The following is a 24,248-nucleotide window of genomic DNA, read 5'->3' on the forward strand; positions in this document are numbered from 1 at the left end:
CGGTCCGCCCTAAAGCTGTGAGAACCAATAGTAGTTGCGCGGGCTGTGAGCCAATCAGGACACGGTGTGCTGCGGGGACGCCAGGCGGTTGGGCACGTGGCCTCGGACGGAGAGGAGGTGAGAACGCGGTGTGTTACCCGGAGGAAACCATGGTAAGCGGTGCACTGGCGGGACGGGGCAGGCTGGAAAGGGCAGCAGGGTTGTGTGGGACCTGGTGTGGGCACAGGGGGTGGGCAGGGCACTGCCGAGGTGACTCCGCCGCGTGTGTTTGCGGTGACACTAGTTCCCTGCAGCAGGTACCCGCTTGCCCTCCGCTTCCCCCGGCGGCTGTGGCTGCAGCCAGCATCGCTCTAGCTTTTCTTTCCAAAGCAATACAGAGTGGTTTACGGGAAATAAGCATTTACAAAAAACAGGCGGTTTGGTTTTTTTGAATCAAATCATTAAAAAAAGAAAGAAATCAGAGCTGGGTGCCGTGGCTCATGCCTGTGATCCTAGCTACTCAGGAAGCTGAGATCCGAGGATCTTGGTTCAAAGCCAGCCCGGGCACTAAAGACCGTGAGACTCTTATCTCCAATTAACCATCAGAAAACCAAAAGTGGCGCGGTGGCTCAAGGAGTCGGGCAGTAGCCTTGAGCTGAAGAGCTCAGGGACAGTGCCCAGGCCCAAAGTTCAAGTCCCATGACCCCCCCCAAAAAAATCAAGTTTTGATGTAAGATCAATAGGAAACGGTACATGCTGGAAAATGTGAACGATTTTCCCCTCTTATTTGTGTATATGTGTTCTGGGCCTTGAACTCACGGTCTGAGCACTATCCGTTAGCTTTTCTGCTCAAAACTGGCACTCTAGGGCTAGGGCCACAGCTCCAATTTGGCTTTTTGGTGGTTAATTGGAGATAGGAGTCTCAAGGACTTTCCTAGGGTAACAGACATGTGCCATGGGATTGTGGTAAATTTCTGCTCAAGCAAGTCTTGAATCAGGATCCCTATCTCTGTTTTATTATTAGCTTGGATTAAAGGTGTTTTAATATGTGTGTGTGTGTGTGTCCTCACTGGTCCTGGATGCTTGAACTGAGGCCTGGGTACTGTTCCTTAGATTTTTTTCACTCAAGGCTGGCATTTTACCCTTGAGCCATAACTCTACTTCCAGCTTTTTAGTGGTTAGTTGAAGATAAGTGTCTCAGGAACTTTCCTGCCCTGACTGGTTTTGAACTGAGATCCGGAGATCTCAGCCTCCTGAGTAGTTAGAATTACAGGTAAGAGCTATCAGTACTTGACACGTTCATTTTTATACCCCAGCTTATAGGTGACTACTGGGTAATTGGATTAATATATTAATCATTTGCACATTAATTAAACATTTCTGTCGTTGTGGATGCACATTTAAAATAAGTGCCTGTACAAGATCATCTTATACTGAGAGAGGATATAAAGACCCTTCTCAAATAACTTTAAAAGTTTAGCTCATTTCACTTGTTCCCAATGTACTGAAGCTGATGGCTAGTCATTTCAGTCTCAATTTTCTCTTCAAACTAATGTTTATATGATTGGTTGCTTACAAACCACACAAAATATGTAACTGCAATAACCCAGGTTTATGTTGGCATTTTCTTTCTACAAAAGTTGGTTTCAGGGCTTTGGCTTAGTGGTAGAGTGTTTGCCTAGCATGTACAAAACCCTGTGTTTGATTCCTTGGTACCACATCCATAGAAAAAGCTGCATGTGGTATTGTGGCTCAATGGTAGAGCTCTAGCCTTAAAGCCCATGGACAGTGCTCAGGACTTTAGTTCAAGCTCCATCCAGGACTGGCAAAAAAAAAAAACGTTGGTTTCAGAATTGGAGGCATGACTCAAATGATGAGAGCAGGGCACAAGTAACTCATATGTCTAATTTTAACTCTACTGGATTGAGGTTCAAAGCCAGCCCAGGCACAATAGTCCACAAGATTCCAAATAACAAAATCTGGGCTAGAAGTATGGCTCAAATGGTTCTACCATTGGCCACTATCTATAAACAAGCAAGCAAGCTGAGTGAGGCCTTGAGACTTCTGAGTTCAATCCCTGTTACTGACCAAAAAGGAGGGGTTTGGGTTAGTGATAGAGCGTGTTTCTAGTATATATGTGCAAGGGTTTGCGCCTCCCACACCAGTATCATTTGTACTTGAATTAATTGGATTTGTCTTTCTGGACAAACTTCCAGACCATTTTACATTAGTTATTTTCCAAACAGGGTCTGAGGTTTTTTTTATGTGTGTGAGTATATGTGCTAGTACTGAGATTTGAATCCAGGACCTCACTCTTGTAACATTTTCTACTTAATGCTGGGGCTCTACCACTTGAACCATACCTCCACTTCTGGACTTTTGCTTGTTAAGTGTCTCAGCCTATTCTGGCCAGGTTGGTTTGAACCGAAGCCTTTATTATCAGTCACTACTACAAATGCAAGCAATCAGTGCCCTATGGCTTCTTGTATTTTTTTTTCCTAGATAATCCTGGACTTCAGTCTTTCTGCCTAGAGCCTCCATCGATGGGAGCTTTTTTTTTTTTTTCTTTTTTTTTTTTTGCCAGTCCTGAGGCTTAAACTTAGGGCCTGAGCATTGTTCTTAGGCTTTCTCGAGGCTAGAGCTCTACTATTTATGCCACAGCACCACTTCTGGCTTTTTTATGTTTGTAGTACGGGTAATGGAACCTGGGTCTTTGTGCTTACTAGGCTGCTTGCACTCTACCACTAGGCCAAAGTTCTGGCCTAGCTAGGAGCTTTTTACTTATTTCCATGTGGATTCAGAACAGCCATTTGACCTCACTTGGCCTTTCTTATAAAGCACACATTCCCCCCCCACACACACCCCCATTCAGTGTTGTGTGAATTAAAAGGTAACAGGATGAATGGAAACAGAAGCTTTACTCCATGCTATGTGATTCCAGGGATTTCTCTGCCTCCTGCTGCTCTGGAACCAGAGTTCTAACACATCCCTTACTTCCTGAGCCTTACAGAGGCTTGCTCTCATTTGCCCCTGAGTTCTTCCATGAAGCTGCCTCTTGTCTGCTTTGTCCTGTGGTTTCTAGCTGTTTCAGCTTCCTTGAACTAGCAGTTTTCTCTTCAGCCCAGGAAGACCCCTGGGCTTTGTTTGCTTTTCCAGCAGAGCCCAGAAGCTCTGCAGGAGGTCTGGGGGGTGATTGTGAGAGTACTCTGTTCCCTTTGATGGATAAGCAAACTGTTATGTGTTGACAATTCTCTGAAACCCTTTATTGGGTTGGGGAGTTAGCTCAGTTGGTGAGCATTTGACTAACAAGTTCAAGCCCCCTGAGTTGGATCTTCAGCTCTGCGGGGGAAGGAGGGGGAAGAAAACTTATTTCATAAATCATACTGGATTTTCTAAGCCATTACTTTACTTAAGGTAGGATAACCTAATCCTTGAATACAGAATTGCTTATCTTTTTTTTTTTTTTGCCAGTCCTGGGCTTGAGCTCAGGGCCTAAGCACTGTCCTTGGACTTTCTCAAGGCTAGAGCTCTACCACTTGAGCCTCAGCACCACTTCCAGCTTTTTTTCTATGTATGTGGTACCGAGGAATCGAACCCGGGTCTTTGTGCCTGCAAGGCAAGCACTCTACCACTAGGCCAAACTCCTGGCCCCATATCTTCTTTTTTTTTTAAAAAGACCAAACACCTAGCCTTATCTACTTATTTTATATTAATTTCAAACATAGTTTGTGGATTGCTCAGAAGGTGAATTTATGATGACTATTGCTGTTCATAACTCAAGGGTCCATGTTGGATAGACCTGTGATAAAAATAATCTGATATAAAATAATCACTACGAGTTCAAAGAATGCTATGTCTTAGGAGCTCTTTATGAACCCAATTCTAAATACTCATTTATGACAAAATTGTATTAACATTTTGTGCCATGCCAGTTGCTGTGAAGATACACGTTTTTCATATTGTGTTCTGGTTTCCAGCGCGAGTGCATCTCTATCCACGTGGGGCAGGCAGGGGTCCAGATTGGCAATGCCTGCTGGGAATTATACTGCCTGGAGCATGGAATTCAACCTGATGGTCAAATGCCAAGCGACAAAACAATTGGTGGTGGGGATGACTCCTTCAACACATTCTTCAGCGAGACTGGGGCCGGCAAGCACGTGCCCAGAGCAGTGTTTGTGGACCTGGAGCCCACTGTGGTCGGTAGGTGCTCTAGGCTTGGAGGGGGGCCTTCCTGGGAGGGCAGGAGCACCTCCATTCAGCCCCATGCAGGCTCCTGGAATCCTTCTGTAGAGAGAAGGGAACGTGTTGGGTGAGAAGCTGAAAGGTTCCCGCCCGTGGCACCCAGACTCCTAACTTAGGAAAGCCTGGCCTGTAAGGAAGCTGCTTTGCCAGCAGGAAGATGATGGGCTGAGAGTCCTCCTGCTGCCTCCCCGGTCAGGTCACTTCTGCAGACCCCGGGTGCAGCTGCACAGGTGTTGCTTCTCTCCCTGGTGCTGTGGAGCTGCTCGCACAGGGCAGCTATGAAGAGGCAGCAAAGAGCATCCATGTGGTTCCTCCAGATTGGAAGGGATGGAGAGAAAGCACCTTCCAGTGTCCCCTAGGAGGTGACAGGATGTCCCCCTTACAGCATGTGAGACCCAGGCCACATAGGGTACTGCCAGTCCCACTGGCCTGGTATCTGTGCAGTGTCTGAAGGAGTTAAGTTCCTTCCTTTGAGGTGGTTGCAGGTCAGAGAAGTCCGTTTCTGTCCAGTGTGAGCATGTGAGAGCTTATTTCCATTTGGCATTTGTCCTGAGCTGCCTTTAGCCTCCCAGAGGCACACATCGCCTCCGTGTGCAGGGCTGGAGGGGCACACCTGTGTTCCCAGCACTTTGATTATGACCATGAGTCCTGCCTGGCTCCCTATGGAGTTCCAGCCTAGTCTGGGCTGTGCAGGCAGACCTCGTTTCAGCCAGCCAGCCAACCAGCTGGAGAGAGAGAAATGAAAATCAAGGCAAGAGAAAACCTGTAGGGAGTCCCTGTTGACCTGGAGGCACAGCATGTGCTGTGCTGACCTGAACCGCAGCCAGCCAGGTGTCCATCCTGGTGAGCAGAGGAAGCCTGAGAGTCGGCACACGCTGTCTCTTTGCAGACGAGGTGCGCACGGGCACATACAGGCAGCTCTTCCACCCCGAGCAGCTGATCACCGGGAAGGAAGATGCTGCCAATAACTATGCCAGAGGCCATTACACCATTGGCAAGGAGATCGTGGACCTGGTCCTGGACCGGATCCGCAAGCTGGTAAGAATGGCACGCGGAGGGCTGCGTGTGGACGTGGCCCTGTGGGGAGAGTGGGGCCTTGGGATGTGGATGGGTCACTGTGGCCAGTCTCAGCCTGGAATCAGGAGTCCAGCTGAGTCTGCACAGGTCTTCCTGCCCAGTGTGGGGTCCTGGTGTGTGAGTTACTGATGGCCGGCGCAGAGGGAAGGGAGCCTGGTGCATTGTGCAGGCGCAGAGGGAAGGAAGGGAGCCTGGTGTGTTGTGCAGGTGCAGAGGGAAGGAAGGGAGCCTGGCATGTTGTGCAGGTGCAGAGGGAAGGAAGGGAGCCTGGTGCATTGTGCAGGCGCAGAGGGAAGGAAGGGAGCCTGGCGTGTTGTGCAGGCGCAGAGGGAAGGAAGGGAGCCTGGCGTGTTGTGCAGGTGCAGAGGGAAGGAAGGGAGCCTGGCATGTTGTGCAGGCGCTGGCTCACGAACTGTGGTTTTCCTCCAGGCGGATCTGTGCACCGGCCTGCAGGGCTTCCTCATCTTCCACAGCTTTGGGGGAGGCACCGGCTCTGGGTTCGCATCTCTGCTCATGGAGCGGCTCTCAGTGGACTATGGCAAGAAGTCCAAACTGGAATTTGCCATTTACCCAGCCCCCCAGGTGTCCACCGCGGTGGTGGAGCCCTACAACTCCATCCTGACCACCCACACCACCCTGGAGCATTCCGACTGTGCCTTCATGGTGGACAACGAAGCCATCTACGACATCTGTCGGCGCAACCTGGACATTGAGCGTCCCACCTACACCAACCTCAACCGTCTGATCGGGCAGATCGTGTCCTCCATCACGGCCTCCCTGCGGTTCGACGGGGCCCTCAACGTGGACTTGACAGAGTTCCAGACCAACCTGGTGCCGTACCCCCGCATCCACTTCCCCCTGGCCACCTATGCGCCTGTCATCTCGGCCGAGAAGGCCTACCACGAGCAGCTGTCGGTGGCTGAGATCACCAACGCCTGCTTTGAGCCGGCCAATCAGATGGTCAAGTGTGACCCTCGGCATGGCAAGTACATGGCCTGCTGTATGCTGTACCGGGGGGACGTGGTCCCCAAAGACGTCAACGCGGCCATTGCCACCATCAAGACCAAGCGTACCATCCAGTTTGTGGACTGGTGCCCGACTGGATTTAAGGTAGGACTGGGTGGTGTGAGGTCCCCATATCTGTCAGCACGCAGTGGACCTGCAGCCATGGTTCACATACTTTGGGGACATTGCTGTGTGTGTTCTACTTTGAGTAGGCTTACAGAAGTGAACCAGAGGGCGAAATCACTGATATTCCTGCATCTTTTTTACTGAGTCATCACACTAGGCAGTGTACGTACACACATATACACACGACTGTTTCTGAAAGGTTTTGTACCATTTGTGCCTGGTAGGATTAATGTGGGAAATGTAATTTTATCTGTTTTCTTTTTCTTTGTTGTAGGGCTTGAACTTGGTGCCTGGTCACTATCTTTGAACTGTTTTTGCTAAAGGCTAGCACTCTACCACTTTGAGCCACAGTGCCCCTTCAGGTTTTCTAGAGGTGCCCAACTTGCTGTTAAATTCTTACCTGGGATTCCCCTCTCCCCATTATATTCTTTTGGATAAGAGGATAGCATGGTTGTTAGAATAGCTGCCTAATTTTTTAAATTAAGATTCTGATTATACACAGCCCTGTCCATTCATTCACTTAGGGATTGTTCATGGCTGCTTTTGTCATACACTAGCAAGATTGAACAGTTGTGATAAAGAACCTTAATCCTGGGGCTTGTATAGTTATGCCTTCTGCAGAACAAGTCAGCTGCTCTTTGCTCTGGTTGACCTGCACATTACCTATGTCCTGATTCTGAAAGTTGGAATGCCTGCTGTTTGGTTTCTTCAATGCTGCCTCTGCTTCACTTAGAACTGAAGTAGATTACTTCTTGCCACGATGGTAGCAGCTTTTTATCACATCTGGCCTTTGTCACCTTTGTGTATGCCTGTCAGCTTAGAGGCTTAGTTGGTGGCCCACAAGATGGGAAAGTCTTCTCTGGGGGCAATGCAGTTGTATTCAGTACTTGCAGGCTATTAAACTAGAGATTTCCACTACAGAAATTCATTGTCATCTTACTGAAGTCTGTGAAGGAAAGATTCCATTAAGAATATAAGGCGGCACATATGTTTTAGGGGAAAGAGTCTCCTCCTCCGGGCATCTATCACATGACATAGTTGTTAGACACAGCTCGCATGCCACTTGGGACCCCGCCAGAATGACACAACTCCATGGCTCCTCTTCCCCTGCATTTACTTTCTCAGGACCCATCTTCCTGCTGTCCTGACCCCATGTCTGGCACAAAGGAAGCCCCAAGGAGTGCACGTACAGTGTCTTGGGTTTAAGCAACAGTAGGCACCACTTCTGGACCTGATATAGACTTCATGGAGTGCTTGCTTTCTTCTCTGACAGGTGGGCATTAACTACCAGCCCCCCACGGTGGTGCCTGGAGGAGACCTGGCCAAGGTGCAGCGGGCCGTGTGCATGCTGAGCAACACCACCGCCATTGCCGAGGCCTGGGCCCGCCTGGACCATAAGTTCGACCTCATGTACGCCAAGCGGGCCTTTGTGCACTGGTACGTGGGCGAAGGCATGGAGGAAGGGGAGTTCTCCGAGGCTCGGGAGGACCTGGCAGCGCTGGAGAAGGATTATGAAGAGGTGGGCGTGGATTCCGTGGAAGCAGAGGCTGAAGAAGGAGAAGAATACTGAGGGCCATGTTGCTGGCAGGTGCATCTGTTCCTGACTCCTGCCACTCCTCAGCATGGCTGACTTCGAGTTGTTTGCAATTAAAGGTTCTGCATAAATTCCATATTTCCTGTTGTTTGTTTCTGCCCACAGAGTGGACAAGCTCTCCAAGCCACATAGAAAGCTGGTATAAGCTCCCTTGAAATGGGTCCTGGGAAAGCACATAGTTGCCATCAAGGAATTAATACTTCCAATCTCCTAGATTTACTAACTGCTCCTAAGAAAACTGGGAAGCTGAGTGCCAGTGGCTCATGCCTGTAATCCTAGCTACTCAGGAACCTGAGAGCTGAGGATTGTGGTTCAAAGCAAACCTGGGCAGGAAAGTCCATGAGACTCACCTCCAGTTAATCACTGAAAAGGCTGACAGTGGCACTGTGGCTGAAGTGAACATGCTAGCCTTGAGCAAAAGGGGCTCAAGGGACAGTGCCCAGGCCCTGAGACCTTTCTCCTCACAAAACATTTGAGTTAGGTTTTCTCCACTGAATGCTATTAGAAAGTCTCTCCATTGATGAAATACGCTGGCTCGATTATAAAGGCTTCGATTGAGAGTGTTGATATGTCTTCATGCCTAACACTCAGAAGACTGAGTATGAAGCTTTTGGGCTTCATACAAAACCCTGACTTAGGAACACAGAAATTTGGTTGGGATTATGGTCTAGTGATAGAGGGTGCTTGCCTAGCATGCATGAAACCTTGTGTTCGATTCCTTGGTACCACATACACAGAAAATGCTGTAAGTGGTACTGTGACTCAGTGGTAGAGCACTAGCCCTGTAAAAGCTCAAGGACAGTGCCCAGGCCCTAAGTTCAATCTCCTGGACTGGCAAAACAAAACAAAAAGCCAGGTGTGGTGGCTCATGCCTGTAATCCTAGCTCCTCAAGAGGTTGAGATCTGAGAATCTCAGTTCAAAGCCAGCCTGGGCACTACAAAGCCATGAGACTCTTATCTCCAATTAATCACTAAAAAATGGGAAGTGGTGCTGTGGCTCAATGGTAGGGCAGTAGCCTTGAGCTGAAAAGCTCAGGGACAGCGCCCAGGCCCAGAGTTCAATTCCCAGGACCCACAAAAAAAGAAAGGAAAAAAACCCCACAGAAATAGAGTACTTCAATCTAAGGTCTGTGGTAGGAAGCATCTACAAAATGCCTAGAATGGGCTCAGCGTAAAGGCCAGGATGTAGGAGTGAGAAAAGGGTGTTAGCAAATTCTCTCCACATCTGGCCTTGACTTCATCATGAGGTCCCTGGAGGCAGTGCCCCCCTCCATCCACACACTAACACCTTTGCTTTCTGGAAGCCTTTCACTTCAAGGGAAGCATGGTAACTTCTTTATAACCCAGATATGGCATATTTCTCAGACCCCAAAACAGGGCTAGAAAGATGAAGTTACTGGTTTGATTTGCTTAATTTGGCCAGTGTATGATGAAGATTAGCAAACAATTTATTCTAAGTCTTTGTTCTTTAATATGTCTAAAAGTGATAGAGAATGTCTAGTTAACATGTTTAGCCTTTCAGAAACATGTAAGGGAAAGAAATGGCCACAGGCTGGTGGGTCAGCTTTTGAGAACGGTGGCCTGCAGGCTCTGCTCCAGTCCTATGTGCCACCTCGAGAGGTACTCTTCCCCGGCCCACCCCCTTTGGGTAGCCTTGTGGCACTGGGTTGGCGTGGCATCCGTTGGCTAGATCCTTCCCTGCTGTTGCGTTCTGCCAGTGTGGGTGTGCCAAGAGCAGGGCCGCCTTTGTTTCTGCCTGCAGAGATACAGAAACAGCTGTTAGATGCAGAACACCTACCATGTTTGTCTCCTGAGCAACGTTCTTGTCTGTTAGTATTCAAGCTGTTCCAGCTGGAGATCCCATATCAGCTCAGAGTCCTGAGACTCAACTGCCTAATTAATAAGTCATAGGAAAACACTTGACAGTTTGCCCAAGGACAGGGCAAAGCTATTTTCAAATCATACATGAATGGAGTCCATTCAGGGAATGTCATCTCACTACTCTTCCCTATACCACATACATGATTTGACCCTTTGAAGGCAACAGGAACACATACCTAGCTCCCCAGTACATGTTCACCTAAAACCACCCACCAGTGGCCTTAGGAGATGCCCAGAGGCTGAAACACAGCAAGGACTGCAGGCCAATTTCTGATTCTGGAAGCTCTTGCTTACAAGCATATTCCTGAAATACAGTTGCTGAGCCTCTTGTGCCAGGATTTGGCTATTGAGTCCATGTGGGGCTCCAGCCAGGCCTTAAGTGTTTGAAAATGATGTTCAGTCACTTCCAACTCCATTGGTTCATACGTTCCTTGGTTGTTTTCCTTAATCTTAGTCTTATTTTCAGAAAGATCTGCAGCTACATTTGGACTTGACTTTTTAAAACTCTTTCTAGAGCTTCATTTTTAAAAGGGGGTAGTTATAACCTGGGTGGTGAAGGGTTCAAGTCTATAATCCTCAAGAGGATGAGATTGGAAAATCACAGCTCAAAGCCATCAGCAGAAGAAAGTCCCTGATACTCTAATCTCTAATTCCCCAGCAAAAAGAAGCAACCGGAGTTGTGGCTCAAGTGCCAAAGTACTAACCTTGAGCAAAAAAAGTCATAGACAATGCCTAAAGCCTGAGTTCAAACCCCATGGGTTAAAAAAAAAAAAAAGAGTGGAATGTCTCACACACACACACACATACACACAATGGAATTCTACTTATCTAAGAATGACATTGTATCATTTGTACAGAAATGGAAAGACTTGGAAAATATACTAAGCGAAGCAAGCAAGACCAAAAAAAAAAAAAACTAGGCTGCATATTTTCCCTTATTTGTGGTAACTAGACTGTGCCTATAAATCTACAAATAAACACACTGAATGACCAAAACAAATAAAAATAGAGACATGATATATTGTAAAGCATCCTAGTCACTAACATACAGAGGCAAAGGAGATTAAGCATAGGATAGTGGGCAAAGCCTCAATAGCTGTGGACAGGCTATCATAGAAAATAATATTCTATGAAATGAACTTTAATAAAAGGAATAAAAGACAAAAAAAAAGTGGCTCCTAAGTTCAGAATGCTAAAAACATCTACAAGACTTCAGAAGATTTGTGAGGACAGGACATGCCTCAAGCAGACTTACCCAAAGAGCCAAAAACAAACAAAAAAAAGCGCTGCTATATCCTGTCACGCTACAGTGTCTCCCACAGCATGCTCTCGGTAGGTCACACAATTCTCTCAGCAGGCTGAGCCAGGAATGTGCTCAGGTACCCACATGCCTTCTTCAAGGAGTGGGTCATGCCCAATTCAATCCAGGGCCTAAAGAGCAAGGCAGGTTTGGAATGAAGGCCTGACTTCGAAGCATTTCCTTTTAACTTGCCATACATCTGAGCTTCTCCCCTGCCCTCAGGACACTGAGCAGGTCCTTCGGGAAACTAAAGGACAAGGAAGTAGAAAAGAGCAAATAATGTCCATCTGTAAATTTGATGTGGCTGATAAACCCAACCTAATGTGAAAAGGAAACCAATACAACCACAAACCACAGGAGACATGAAGAAAACCCACTTAGTACTCAGGTGCAAAGTGGTAGAGAGCTAGCAGGCATGATGGCACACTCACGACTGCAAAACAAACCTTCAAAACAGCCATTTGCTGAGCACTGGTGTCCACATCTACAATCCTAGCTACTAAGGGGCTGAGATCTGAGGAGTGTGGCCAGCCCAAGGGACTCTGATCTCCAACTGACCAGCAAAAAGCTAGAAATGGAGCTGTGTCTCAATGTGGTAGAGTGGCAGCCTTGAGCAAAAAAGCTGAGGGACAGCACCTAGGCCCTGATACTGGCAGGTACATATGTATGTACGCACACACACCACACTTATCCAGCTCTAACATGATTCTTGGATACCTCAGGAATGACATGCTTTTGTTACTAGGGACCCAATTTCAGGCCTTCTCATTTTATCCATAGGCTTAATACTAAGATCAGATGACATGGAGGGTGATAACAAGTGATGATCCCAGGCCCTTGTTTCTACAGGACAGTCCTATGTACCAGAGAAAGTCAAAACGTCCTCCTCATTCAGTTTTTGAAAACTCCGGTGATCACTCAGCATTCTATGATCCCCTACAGAAGCAAATCTCCAAAATGTACCGGTCCTAGCTACTCAGTCATCACGTGGGGAGGCTCGGAAGTCAAGGATTGGGGCAAGCCAACTTGTGACCCTCTTTGACTTATTTTTGTGCTGGTACTGGGGCTTGAATTCAGAACCTTGGTGCTGTCCCTTAGCTTTTTTACTCATGGCCTGTGGTCTACCCGTTGAGCCACTACTCTACCTCTGGCTTTCTCTGGTTAATCAGAGATAAAAGAGTATTATAGACTTTACTGCCTGAGCTGGCTTTGAACCATGAACCTCAGATCTCAGCTTCCTGTGTAGGTAGGATTTTAAGTGTGAGCCACCAGCACCTGGCAGGGACCACCTTTTGGAATGGCCTCTGTGAGGTTCAATACACTATCCCCTGTAAGCTCAGCCAGCAGGCCAGGCAGCTAAAGTACAATCTGATTTGTAAAGAATCTAGAGTGTAGCCAGCCACTGGTGGCTCCTGCCTCTAATCCTAGCTACTCAGGAGGCTGAGGTCTGAGGATTGAGGTTCAAGGCCAGTCTGAGCACAAAAATCCATGAGACTCTAACCTCCAATTAACCACAAGAAAACTGTAAGTAGTGCTGTGGCTCAAGTGGTAGAGTGCTAGCCATGAGCTCAAGAGCTCAAGGACAACACCCACGCCCAGCGTTCAAGCCCCATAACCAACCAAAGCGAGGGGTGGGGTTGGGGTGGGGGTAAATGTAGAGTGTTCTACTCTTATCCTTTCCTGTAGATATCTCTCATCCTTTCTTGTAAGGATATCTTTATCCTTTTTTGGTGAGAGTGCCTCCTTGTGGGAACACAAATAAACAGGTATTTTATTTCTTTATCAGCACCAGTTCTGGAGCTTGAATTCAGGGCCTGGGTACTGTCTCTGAGCTTTTTGCTCAAGGCTAGTGCTCTACCACTTAAGTCACAAATGCACTTCTGGCTTTGTGTGGGTGGGGGGGGGTCATGGGGCTGGAACTTGGTCTGGGTGCTGTCCCTGAGCTCATCAGCTCAAGGCTACTGCCCTACCCTTAAGCCAAGCCCCATTTCCTGTTTTCTAGAGGTTAATTGGAAATGAAGTCTCAGGCCCTTTGTGCCTGGGCTGGCTTTGAACCTTGATCCTCAGATCTCAGACTCCTGAGTGGCTAGGATTACAGGTGTGAGCCACACACCTGGCTTGCACTTCTGGCCTTTTTTTGTGGCTAAAGATAAATATCTCATGGGCTTTCCTGTCTACCTACCCTGGCTTTGAACCTCACAATCCTCAGATCTTAGGCTTCAGTAGCTAGAACTACAGGTGTGAGCCACTGGTACCCAACTGACAATCAGGTATTATTAAGAACGTAAAAACAGAAATAAGAGCAAGAAAAGAGAGAACTCAAAAATCCAAATGGAACTACAAAAGGTACTGAATAGCCAAGGCAATTTTAAGGGAAAAAAAAACTGTTAGTATCACAATTCCAGACCACAAATTTTACTACAAAGCTATAATAAAAACAAAACGAAACAAAAAAGTACTGACCCTAAAATCAAAGTAGTGGCCCTAAGACCAATGAAATAAACTAGAATAGCATACTTACAGTCATCTGATATTTTACAAGGGAGCCAAAAATTTACATTGAAAAAAAGAAAAAAGACAGCTTCAGAACCAGGAGTGTGGCCTAATGATAGAGTGCTTGCCTAGCATGCACAAAGCCCTGGGTTTGATTCCTCCTCTGTACCACACACACACACACACACACACAAAAAGCCAGAAGTGGTGTTGTGGGTCAAGTGCTAGCCTTAAGAATGCTCAAGGAAGCCCCATGACCCACAAAAAAAAATCGTAATTAAGGGCTGGGAGCACAGCCTATTAGTAGAGTGCTTGCCTCATACACATGAAGCCCTGGGTTCGATTCCTTGGTACCACATACACAGAAAAAGCCAGAAGTGGTGCTGTGGTTCAAGTGGCAGAGCGCTAGCCTTGAGCAAAGTGTCCAAGAAGCCAGGTACGGTGGCTCACGCCTGTAATCCTAGCTACTCAGGAGGCTGAGATCTGAGGATCAAGGTTCAAAGCCAGCCCCAGCAGAAAAGAACCTAAGACTCTTATCTCCAATTACCCCCTAGGAAGTGAGGCTTGGCTCAAGGGTAGGGCGGTAGCCTTGAGCTGAAGAGCTCAGGGACAGTGCCTTGAACATAAGTTAAAGCCCCATGACCCACACAAAAAAAAAAATGTCCAAGGGCAAGTGCCCAGGCCCTGAGTTCAAGTCCTAGGACTGGCAAAAAAAAAAAAAAAGAATGTTCAAGGACAGTGCCCTCGCCCCAAATTTAAGCCCCAGGTCTGGCAAAACAAACAAACAAACAAACAAACAAGCAAACAAAAAAACCCCAGTCTCTTCAATAATTGGTGTTGGTAAAAGTGGACATGCAGGGGTCGGAGTTTGGCCTAGTGGTAGAGTGCTTGCCTAGTATGCATGAAGACCATGGTTCGCTTCCTTGGCCCCACATATACATAGGAAAAGCTGGAAATGGTGCTGTGGTTCAAGTAGTAGACCTCTAGCCCAAGGACAGTGCTTAGGCTGGGGCTGAGTTCAAGCCCCAGGACTGGCAAAAAAAAAAAAAGTAGACATGCATATGTAGATTAAAATGGGATCGCCGACACCTTGTACCAATATCCATTCAAAATGGATCAAACATGTAATCCTAGCTACTCAGGAAGATGAGATCTGAGAATTGTGGTTTAAAGCCAGGCTGGGCAGGGAACTCCATGAGACTCAAATCTCCAGTTAACCACCAGAAAACGAGAAGTGATGTTGTGGCTCAGAGTAGTAGAGCATTAGCTTTAGAGCAACAGAGCTCAGTGCCCAGGCCTTGAATTCAAGTCCCATGACTGACAAAAATAAAACAGAATAAAAAAATAAAGCTCAGGGATATCTCCTAGATTCTGAGTTCAAGCCCCAGGACCAGGGTTTACATACAAAAAGGAACCAAAGACCTCAATATCAGATCTGAAACTTCGAAACTACAAGATGGAATAGGAGAAACATTAGGATTCATTAGCAAAGGCAAGAGCTTCCTGAAGAGGGTCTCAGAGCACAGAGATTAGAGAGACATATTTTCTCTCGTATGTGGAGGCTAGATCAAAAATAGATTCTTATTTACAATTAACCAGCAAAAAGCTCAAACAGGGGCCGGGAGTTTGGCCTAGTGGTAGAGTGCTTGCCTAGCATGCACGAAGACCTGGGTTTGATTCCTCGGTACCACATACATAGAAAAGGCTCAAGTAGTAGAGCTCTAGCCTTGAGAAAGTCCAAGGACAGTGCTCAGGCCCTGAGCTCAAGCCAAGGACTGGCAAAAAAAAAAAAAAAAGTATTAAAAAAAAAAGCTCAAGCAGAGATGTGGCTCAAGTGGTAGAGTGCTTGCCTGGAGTGAAATGGCTAAAGGAAAGCACCCAGACCCTAAATTCAAATCCCAGTACCAATAGACACACACAAAATAAGTAAAACCAAAAAAAAGTTTGGGCATGTGGTTCAAATGATAAAACATTTATCTACCAAGTAGGAGGCCCTGAGTCCAAATCCCAGAAGCATCAAAAGAAAATCTACAAGGAAGGATGTGTATAAGCTATATGCAAACACTATGCTATTTTATATAAGACCCGGAGCATTTATCTATAGATTTTGGTACTCATGGGGTTCATGAAACCAGTTCCCTACAGACATAAGAGCTAACTGTATTAATATTTCAAGCCAATATACATTCCCAAACCTTTGCATTCAGTTTTGGTGACAGTTCTTTTACAACTACTGCGAGCTTATACAGGTAGTGTGCCTTGACTACACTAGACACATGAGTGTCTCACTTTGGGAGACTCACATTTTTCACACTTCACACATCACCTTTTATGTTTTAAAAGAGTTTGCCTGGCACTTGTGGCTCATGCCTGTAATCCTAGCTACTCAGGAGGCTGAGAGCTGGGGATTGTGGTTCAAAGCCAGCCCAGAAAAGTCCATGAAACTCTTATCTTCAGTTAACCACCAGAAAACTGGAAGTAACAGGGTAGCTCAAAGTGGTAGGATGCTAGCCTTGAGTGAAAAAGTTCAGGGGCAGTGACCAGGCCTGAGTTCAAATGCTATGAACAAGAAGAAAAACAAAAAAATAAAGATTTTGCCAGTGCTGTTGGCTCATGCCTATAATCCTAGCTACTCAGGAGACTGAGATCTCAGGATCTCAGTTCAAAGCCAGTTTGGGCACTAAAAAGTCAGTGAGACTCTTAATCTCCAATTAATCACCAGAAAACCTCCAATTAATCACCATAAAACCGGAAGTGGCACTGTGGCTCATGGAGTAGGGTGGTAGCCTTGAGCTGAAGAGCTCAAGACAACACCCAGGCCCAGAGTTCAAGTGCCACAACCAACAACAACAACAACAACAAAAAGCCTGGGCAGGAAAGTCCATGAGGCTCTTTTTTTTTTTTTTTTTTTTTTTGGCCAGTCCTGGGCTTGAGCTCAGGGCCTGAGCACCACTTCCGGCTTTTTTCTATGTATGTGGTACCGAGGAATCGAACCCGGGTTTTCATTCACGCTAAGCAAGCACTTTAACCACTAGGCCAAACTCCCAGCCCTCCATGAGGCTCTTATCTTCAATTAATCAATAGAAAGCTGGAAGTGAAGCTGTGGCTCAAAGTGGTAGAGCCCTAGCCTTGAGCAAAATAAAGCTCAAGGATAGCACCCAGGCCATGAGTTGCAGCCCGCGACGCCCCCCCCCCCCCAAAGCAGAACACTCCTGAACTTAATTGTCCTTAATGACTTAATTACTGTAGACCTCATCAGCAAGACTGCTTTCTGCCTTTGAGGTCTTATTTCCCCCTTCTCTTTTGGGGGCCAGGTATCCAGATAGACCCCTTGTGCCTGCTGCAGCTTAGAGACTCAAACCTCTGAGTGGGCTGTGGCCTGTATCCTGTTATCCTGTAGCCACTCTATACCCTTAGTTCTGTGCCATCTCAGTGGTCATAAATTCCCATTGTGGATTGACACCAGTGACTCATGCCTTTAATTCTCGCTACTCAGGAGGCTGAGATTTGGGGATTAAACTTCAAAGCCAGCTTGGCCATATACATCTGAGAGACCCAATTAACCAGCAAAAAATCAGAAATGGACATATAGCTCAAGTGAAAAGTGCCAGCTGTGGGAGAAAAAGGGCCCAAGTTCAAGCCCCAGTACCATCACAATTTTTTTCTTTTTGCCAATCCTAGGCTTGAGTTCAGGGCCACTGCCCTTGGACTTTCTCAAGGCTAGAGCTCTACCACTTGAACCTCAGCACCATTTCCAGCTTTTTCTATGTATGTGGTACCAAGGAATCAAACCCCGGTCTTCATGCATGTTAGGCAAGCACTCTACCACTAGGCCAAACTCTTGGCTCCAAAATTTTTTTAAATAAAATAAATTTAAATTGTTAACATAGGCTAGCATATTCCCATAAAATAGATCACTCTGACTGCTCCTCTTATTTTCTCACTTTAGTTTCCTTTTTATAATAATGTCAAGTTTTTTTGTTTTTTGCTTTTTTTTTTTTGTCTGTCATGGGGCTTGAACTCTGGGCCTGGGTACTGTTCCTGAGCTCTTCAGCTCATGACTAGCATTCTACCACTTGAGCGACAGTGCTGCTTTCCCCTTAGTGGTGGTTTACTGGAGATAAAAGTCTCATAGACTTTTGTGCCCAGGCTGGCTTTGAGCCAGGATCCTCAGATCTCAGCTTCCTGAGTAGATAGGATTACAGGCAAGTTTAATAAGCAAAATATGAGTTGAATTTGTAGAGCATGTTCTGTGTAGGGGCTTCACAGGAAGCAGAAGTTTCTTGAAGCAAGTGATGGGTAAGGTTAAAAAAATGGATACAAGTACAGACCAAGTGGGTGGGGATGGGGTAGTGTAGGAAATATGTCTCTATCTTGCCAGACAGAAATCATGATCCTTAGGGAGCCAGTGGTACAGGTTCCAGACAACAGCTCCTCTTTGAGCACCCGTGCAAAAGCAAACTCTGTACCAGCTGCTCTCCAGCACACTGCCCACGCTGTCTCACCTATCGGATGAGTGGAGTAGAAGCTCGTCTTGCCCCATCTCCCAAGCACTTCTTCCTGTGGCTCATCTGGTGGCCTGGGCTGCAGGTCATGTCTCTTCCCTATTAGTCAGCTTCTCCAGGTCCCCTGAGTTCTGCCCTCAGCATTTCTCCAGGGATTCTGTGTCGTCCCACGACTAGAGTGTAGGCTATGCTTCTATGACTGGACTGGTGAGAGCCAACTCTGTGGGGCTAATCCTGGTTCTCCTATTTGGGGCTTCCGCCTACCTTCTTTGGAGCTTCCAATCATTCCGCTCCTCCCAACACCCTCTGTGCCCATACTTCCAGAACCTTATCCCCAGGTACCTCCTGACTTTCTATCCTTCTTCCAGACAGGCCAGACATAATATACAACACAGGCCAGGTGCTAGTGGCTCACACCTGTAATCCTAGCTACTCCAGAAGCTACGATCTGAGGATCACAGATTGAAGGTAGCTGAGTAGGGAAGTCTAAGAAGTTCCTATCTCCAATAAACCAGCGAAAAGCTGAAAGTGGAGTTGTGGCTCGAGTGTTAATCAGCCTTGAGTAAACAAGGTAAAGGACTGTGCTTTGGCCCTGAGTTCATGCCCCAATACTGGTATAACACACACACACACACACACACAACCAGGCCACAACACTGCATTTCTGTCTTACCCACTATGCCATCTGGCAGGCTGCAGGGCTCTATCCAAGTAACTCTTTGCGCCCCTCACCTGCTTTACCCTTCTGCTGTGGTGGCTAGGAAGCTCCTCTCATGCCCATCTCCATTAGTTTGTCCAGCCACCTCTCTCACTAATCAAAGGTGTGTCTCAAATCCTTGAGATATGCCTTTGCTCACTGAGCTAGTGAGTTCCACTATCCCCTTGAACTAGGAGAACCCTAGACCTAGTTCTTCCTTCCCCCTGAAAACTGGCCCAGGGATTCCTAATCTCAGCTTATTGCCAGCTCTCTTTCCCTCCCTGAGCCTTAGCTCCAGGGAGCACCTGGAGCTTTGGAGGGGACGTGGGGTGGGTGCAATCAGGACCCCTAAGGTCTGACACACCCCGACTTTGAGGTCCTAGAACCACCTGCAAGGTCTCTCAGGCCAGAAATGAGGCAAGAAGAGGGCTCAATTTACAAGTGTGGTTTATGGCACAAATATATGTTATTCTTGTGGTCCTGACAAGGAAGCTGAGAGGAAGGGGGGACATCTATTCTCTCCTCCAGACCTTCCACCCAGGTAGGAATCAGGGCCCAGTAGGCCAGATGGTTTTCCAGCCCGAGGCCATGTTCCTAACAGCACACCATGCTGCCTAATTGGTGCCTTTTTTCCCTCCCCTTGGATGGGTCCTTTATAGCCTCAACATCTTTCCTAGCAGAGTTCACCTATGTGGTATGGGAGTTGCTGATCTCTCCTGACAGCAGGCCTACTGCACAGTCTAGAAATATTGTGGCTTTGGTAGTGTCTTTTCTTCCCCTTCCTTCCTTCTTTTTCTCTTTCTTTCTTTTTTTTTTTTTTTTTTGCCAGTCTTGGGCTTGGGCTTTCCCAAGGCTAGAGCTCTACTACTTGAGCCTCAGCACCACTTCCGGCTTTTTGCTCTGTATGTGGGGTACCGAGGAATTGAACCCGGGTCTTCGTGCATGCTAGGCAAGCACTCTACCACTAGGCCAAACTCCCGGCCCTCCTTTTCTCTTTCTTTAGGTGCTGGTCCTGAGACTTAAAACTCAGGGTCTGGACAGTGTTCCTTAGCATTTTCTATTCAGAACAGGTGCTCACCACTTGAATCATATCTTTATTTCCAGCTTTTTGGTAGTCAACTGGTGACAGGAATCTCAAAGACTTTCTTGCCTGGGGCAGCCTTAAAGTGTGATCTTCATATTAGCTTCCCAAGTAGCTAGGATTACATGAGCCACCAAACCATAAGTCACTGGTGCCTGACTAAACTGACCTACTGTGTCGTTGGTCAGCTCTTCAGACAACATGGCCTTTGTGGTTCTACCTTTACAGCTGAATGCTTCTCTGGCCTTGAAGGGCCACTGGTGGTTTGAGGGAAACTACAGATCACACCAACCCCCAGAGATAAGCTAATAAACGCGACCTGTGAAAGGAGAGAACAGGCAGCAAGAGAACCGGAGGGAAGCAGGGGCCCCTGGAGAGAGAGGCGAGTGCTTGGCAGCTGGGCAGTGGAGCAGAACTGGAGAGGCTGCAGGCCGCAGGACAGAGGAATAGGAGGGCCTTGCAGGGGGACTACAGTTCCTGGCAGAGAGAAAGGAGGCCTCTGGAGGTCAGAGAGAAACACAAAGAGAGTAGACAGAGGGTGGGTCAGTGAAGATAGCTGGGAGGGTCCTGGTAATTCTCCCCATGGCCCAGCCTGCATGGGTACTTCCAAGATGAGGTGTCAGCCCTGACCTCCTTCCCCTTGTCTAGGAGGGGGCCCAACACCACAGGGGTGGGAAGCAATGCAAAGATGAGTCAGTGCAGGGACCAGAGAGGCTCCTCCATGACATAGTCTGGTGGTTAGTATCTGTCCATTCTGTCATGATTACCAGCACAAGGAAGCCCTTTAAACCTGCACTTTCACACAGGCTCTTACTGTGCAATCTAGAGTAGTCGGTGGTGACCTGGTTCTGAAATCTTTTACAATTTTTGGAGGGAAGTTCTGCTGGCCCCATCTCAAGACAGGAGTTGGCCTGGGTAGATAGGGGTAAGAGGGAAGAAAAGGGCAGTGTTTCTCTGAGTGCTGCTGTGATGTCAGGGTGATAAAGATCAAAGGCACTCCCCCCCTCCTTGTTTGTCAAGGAAGGCATGCTTGAAGAGGTGAGAAGAAACTGGGGACCACCCATCCCCAGCTATGCTGGGAGTGCCCTGCCCGGAAGTGGCTGGCCAAACTAGGGTCCCTGATAGCAAATAGGATGAGACAGACAGACAGGCTTGGCTTTCCAGGGATAAGGTGACATTGTGTCCAACCACCCCTGCCATTGGGGCCCCAGCTCTGACCTCGGGTCTCTGGCATGCTGGACGTGGGCAGAGCTAGGGCTGCAGGGTCTTGGGGATCGCTCGCTAGCCTCTGTCCGGCACACATGGACTTGAGCATCTGGAAGACGGCGAGGGGGGCCACGTTCAGATTCAGCAGGTCCACCAGGATCCTGGAGAAAACAAAATGCAATGTGGTCAGTGAACCCTCGCGGCCCCAGCGAAGAGGATCGACGGGGCCCGACATGGCCACCAGGAGCCACATCCCTGAAGACCCCGATAAAGACGAGAGGGGTCCTGGAGACCAGCGGGCGAGGGATCTGGTAACGGCGGTGCGCGCCGTTCCGACCAGCGCGAAGCGCCCCCACCCGCGCCCGCTCACTTGAACACGTCGGGGTCGACCGCGGCGCCCGCAGCCTGGGCCAGCTCGTACAGCTCCGTCTCCTCGGCGCTCAGCACCTTCTTCCGTCTCAGCGCGAGCTTCTGCAAGGTGGCGGCCTCCATCCCCGTGGCTGCCCCGTGCGCGGGACCGCCGGCCGAAGCCGCCATAGACGCAGCCCCGTGGGCCTGCGCGCGCCGCGACCCGGTCCACCCGGCCCTCCCGGCCGCCCCGGCCCCGGCCCCGCCCACCCGGCCCGCACGGCCCCGGCCCCGGCCCCGCCCACCCGGCCCCAGCCCCGGCCCCGCCCATCCGGCCCCGGCCCCGGCCCCGCCCACCCGGCCCGCCCGGCCCCGGCCCCGCCCACCCGGCCCCGGCCCCGCCCACCCGGCCCGCCTGGCGCTCCCACCACGCCCTCTACCGGCCGCTGCCCGCTGTCTTCTTCCGTACATCGTTCCCGCAGGGACAAAACAGCCCTGGCACCGTGGGCCGAGCCATCGCCACGTCGTCATTTGATCCCTATACGCGTACTGAACGCCTAGCGTGTCAGGGGTGGGGATGCTGTGGTGGAAAACTGCGATCAGACGTTCCCTGCCAGACGGCATTGGTCATGGGCGCTTAGGGAGTAGTACCTAGCGGAATGTCCGCTATAATGGGCACTCAACAACTTGTCTGTTGGACGCAGGACATTCACTGTAGTTTGTACTTGTGCCGGTAGGGTTCGTCACTAAGGGAGGAGTCCTCGAAGAAGCGAGAAGCCGAAGTTAGCGGTGCGCATGCGCAAACTGTACCCTAGGCGAAACTACGTCAATCCGCCAGGACCACCGTTACCTCCGTGGCGCGTGCGTGTTCTACTGTGGCCCGCCTCCTTAGCTTGGGCGGGCCTTCGTATCGCGCATGCGCCTTTGAGATAGCTGGCCATAGAGGTCGGGGCGTTTTTCCCGCCGGGCTGGGGGGCGTGACGCAGCGCGCAGCTTGATGACGACGTTTCGGCGCTGGGTGGCGGAATGGAGGCTCCCAGCGCTGCGGGAAGCTGTGCCCGCGGTCCCGCTGGTGAGTTTGTGTGGAGGTGAGGGGCCGAGGGCGGCCAGGAACGGGGGGTAACGGCGTGTGAGTCGGCTCCACGCCGCAGCAGCTTCCTCGAGCCCCCGCCGAGGCCGTCTCCGTTCTTTTTCGAACCCGAAGGACTCAGGCCAGGCCCGGGTCATTCTGTCAGATCCGGGCTGACGGGCGAGCCGAGGGCTCGGGCCAACCGCAGGGGCCTTGCTTTTTACTCCACCACCCCGAGCGGCCTGCACACCCCAGCGTGGTAGGTAGTGCTCGGTGCTCGGTGAACGTTCGTCGAGGGGATGATTTTAAGTTCAGGTTAAGTCTTAGGCTGTGCTAACGGTGTCAGCGGCAACGCCGAGTGTGGGTCCTGGCTCCACTCTCCGCACTCGGTCGCTCTGAACCTGTGTCCTCCTCTAAAATCGAGGAGCCTCGGCATTTTACTCCATAGGATTACCAAAGCAACACACTGGCATGCTTACAGCTTCTCCAAAAGCAGCTAGAGGGAGGTCTCGGTAAGGGCGCGAAAAACTTGTCCTGCTTGCCGTGGGCTAGAACTGACATAGAAAGAAACCAGACGGCTCCTAAAGAAATTGTGTATTGGGGCCGGGAATGTGGTTTAGTGGTAGAGTGCTTGCCTGACATGCTGTGATACTCCTGGGTTTGATTCCTCTTTACCACATAAACAGAAAAAGCCGAAAGTGGCCCTGGGGCTCAAATGACAGAGTCCTAGCCTTGAGCAGAAGTGCTCAAGGACAGTCCCCAGGACTGGGGAAAAAAAAAAAATTGGATGTTGAAAGGATAGGAGGAAATGAAGCCCAGGTACACAGCACAGTATGCAGAGGTGGATGGGTTGGGGAAGCAGCATTAACAGGTAGTGTTCTCCCAAGTGGCCAAGAATTACCTGACACTCACTGCCTCTACCTCCTTCCACACTGCCAATTGCAATATCAGCATCTGTCTCATGTGGTGGGCAGAGCTGTGCCAAGAAAACCATCATTAGCCCATCAATGGAATTGTATAGGCTTCTCTGCTCAGTCCAGTAGTGGGTATTCTCCCTCTACCTCTCTCTCTCTCTCTCTCTCTCTTTCTCTCTCTCTCTCTCTCTCTCTCTCTCTCTCTCTCTCTCTCTCTCTCTCTCTCTTTCTCTCTTTCTCTCTTCATGCTTTTTGTGGGTCATGGGGCTTGAAGTTGGCATGGGCGCTGTCCCTGAGCTCTTCAGCTCAAGGCTACTGCCCTACCCATTGAGCTACAGCCTCACTTCCGTTTTCTGGAGGTCAACCGGAGATAAGAGTCTCAGGTCCTGTTGTGCCTGGGCTGCCTTTGAACCTTGATCCTCAGAGCTCAGTCTCCTGAGTAGCTAGGATTACAGGCGTGAGCCACTGAGCCCAGGCTGGTAGTGGGTATTTTCTGTTTCTAAGCATGGTGGGCAGAGAGGTAGGAATCTGGGAAGCCATTTCTAATTTTTTTGCTGGCTGTCTTAAAGACTTCCCTGGCATAGTGTGGCTCTTTTATTAGTTGCACAGCACAGATAATACGCTTTATCCACTAATCTGTGAGATGGTCATAAGGAGAGCAGGTTGTTCATATCTTGATTCTGCTGCTGGGTGGCAGCAAGTGATTTAGCTTCTGTTTGCATGTTTCCTCA

At 48.9% G+C, this 24,248-nt stretch overlaps 3 protein-coding genes across 7 annotated transcripts in view; 2 read left to right on the forward strand and 1 right to left on the reverse strand.

Moving 5' to 3' along the window:
* The first annotated feature begins 80 nt into the window (after window positions 1-80).
* Window positions 81-8,099, forward strand: LOC150045286 (tubulin alpha-3 chain). Its single transcript, XM_090320586.1, has 5 exons — window positions 81-152; window positions 3,957-4,179; window positions 5,111-5,259; window positions 5,728-6,408; window positions 7,703-8,099. Exons 1-5 carry the CDS (start codon window positions 150-152, stop codon window positions 7,997-7,999), a joined length of 1,353 nt encoding a protein of 450 aa, XP_090176712.1. The 5' UTR covers window positions 81-149; the 3' UTR covers window positions 8,000-8,099.
* Window positions 8,100-9,448: 1,349 nt separating this feature from the next.
* On the reverse strand, window positions 9,449-22,158 carry LOC150045287 (mitotic-spindle organizing protein 2B-like). 4 transcript variants are annotated; one of them, XM_090320591.1, is made up of 5 exons: window positions 22,004-22,095; window positions 21,557-21,657; window positions 21,199-21,347; window positions 20,300-20,479; window positions 9,449-9,779 (listed from the first exon to the last, which is right to left on the reverse strand). In XM_090320591.1, exons 1-5 carry the CDS (start codon window positions 22,049-22,051, stop codon window positions 9,625-9,627), a joined length of 633 nt encoding a protein of 210 aa, XP_090176717.1. In that variant the 5' UTR covers window positions 22,052-22,095; the 3' UTR covers window positions 9,449-9,624. The 4 variants fall into 4 exon arrangements, with proteins under 4 accessions (XP_090176717.1, XP_090176716.1, XP_090176715.1 ...); XM_090320590.1 differs by lacking the exon at window positions 21,557-21,657 and having other exon boundaries at window positions 22,004-22,158; XM_090320589.1 differs by lacking the exon at window positions 22,004-22,095 and having other exon boundaries at window positions 21,557-21,790.
* A 244-nt stretch (window positions 22,159-22,402) lies between these two features.
* Window positions 22,403-24,248, forward strand: part of Smpd4 (sphingomyelin phosphodiesterase 4) — a 28,138-nt gene continuing 26,292 nt past the window's right edge. For both annotated transcript variants that reach the window (XM_090320587.1, XM_090320588.1), the window contains exon 1: window positions 22,403-22,606. In XM_090320587.1, the coding sequence (XP_090176713.1) occupies window positions 22,532-22,606 (75 nt within the window). In that variant the 5' untranslated portion in view covers window positions 22,403-22,531. The remainder of the gene's footprint in view (window positions 22,607-24,248) is intronic.

The sequence above is a fragment of the Megascapheus bottae genome, chromosome 28 (genome assembly GCF_031878675.1).
Source record: "Megascapheus bottae isolate mThoBot1 chromosome 28, mThoBot2.hap1, whole genome shotgun sequence".
NCBI lineage: Eukaryota > Metazoa > Chordata > Mammalia > Rodentia > Geomyidae > Megascapheus > Megascapheus bottae.

Coding starts and splice junctions, on each gene's coding strand:
- LOC150045287 (XM_090320589.1), bottom strand. CDS start 21,723: ATGGCGGCTTCGGCCGGCGGTCCCGCGCACGGGGCAGCCACGGGGATG. Junction 21,348..21,556: donor GTCGACCCCGACGTGTTCAA/GTGAGCGGGCGC, acceptor TGTTTTCTCCAG/GATCCTGGTGGACCTGCTGA. Junction 9,780..20,299: donor CCTGTTCTCTCCTTTCACAG/GTCGCGTTTATT, acceptor GTATCTCTGCAG/GCAGAAACAAAGGCGGCCCT.
- LOC150045286 (XM_090320586.1), top strand. Junction 4,180..5,110: donor CCTGGAGCCCACTGTGGTCG/GTAGGTGCTCTA, acceptor GTCTCTTTGCAG/ACGAGGTGCGCACGGGCACA. Junction 5,260..5,727: donor TGGACCGGATCCGCAAGCTG/GTAAGAATGGCA, acceptor GTTTTCCTCCAG/GCGGATCTGTGCACCGGCCT.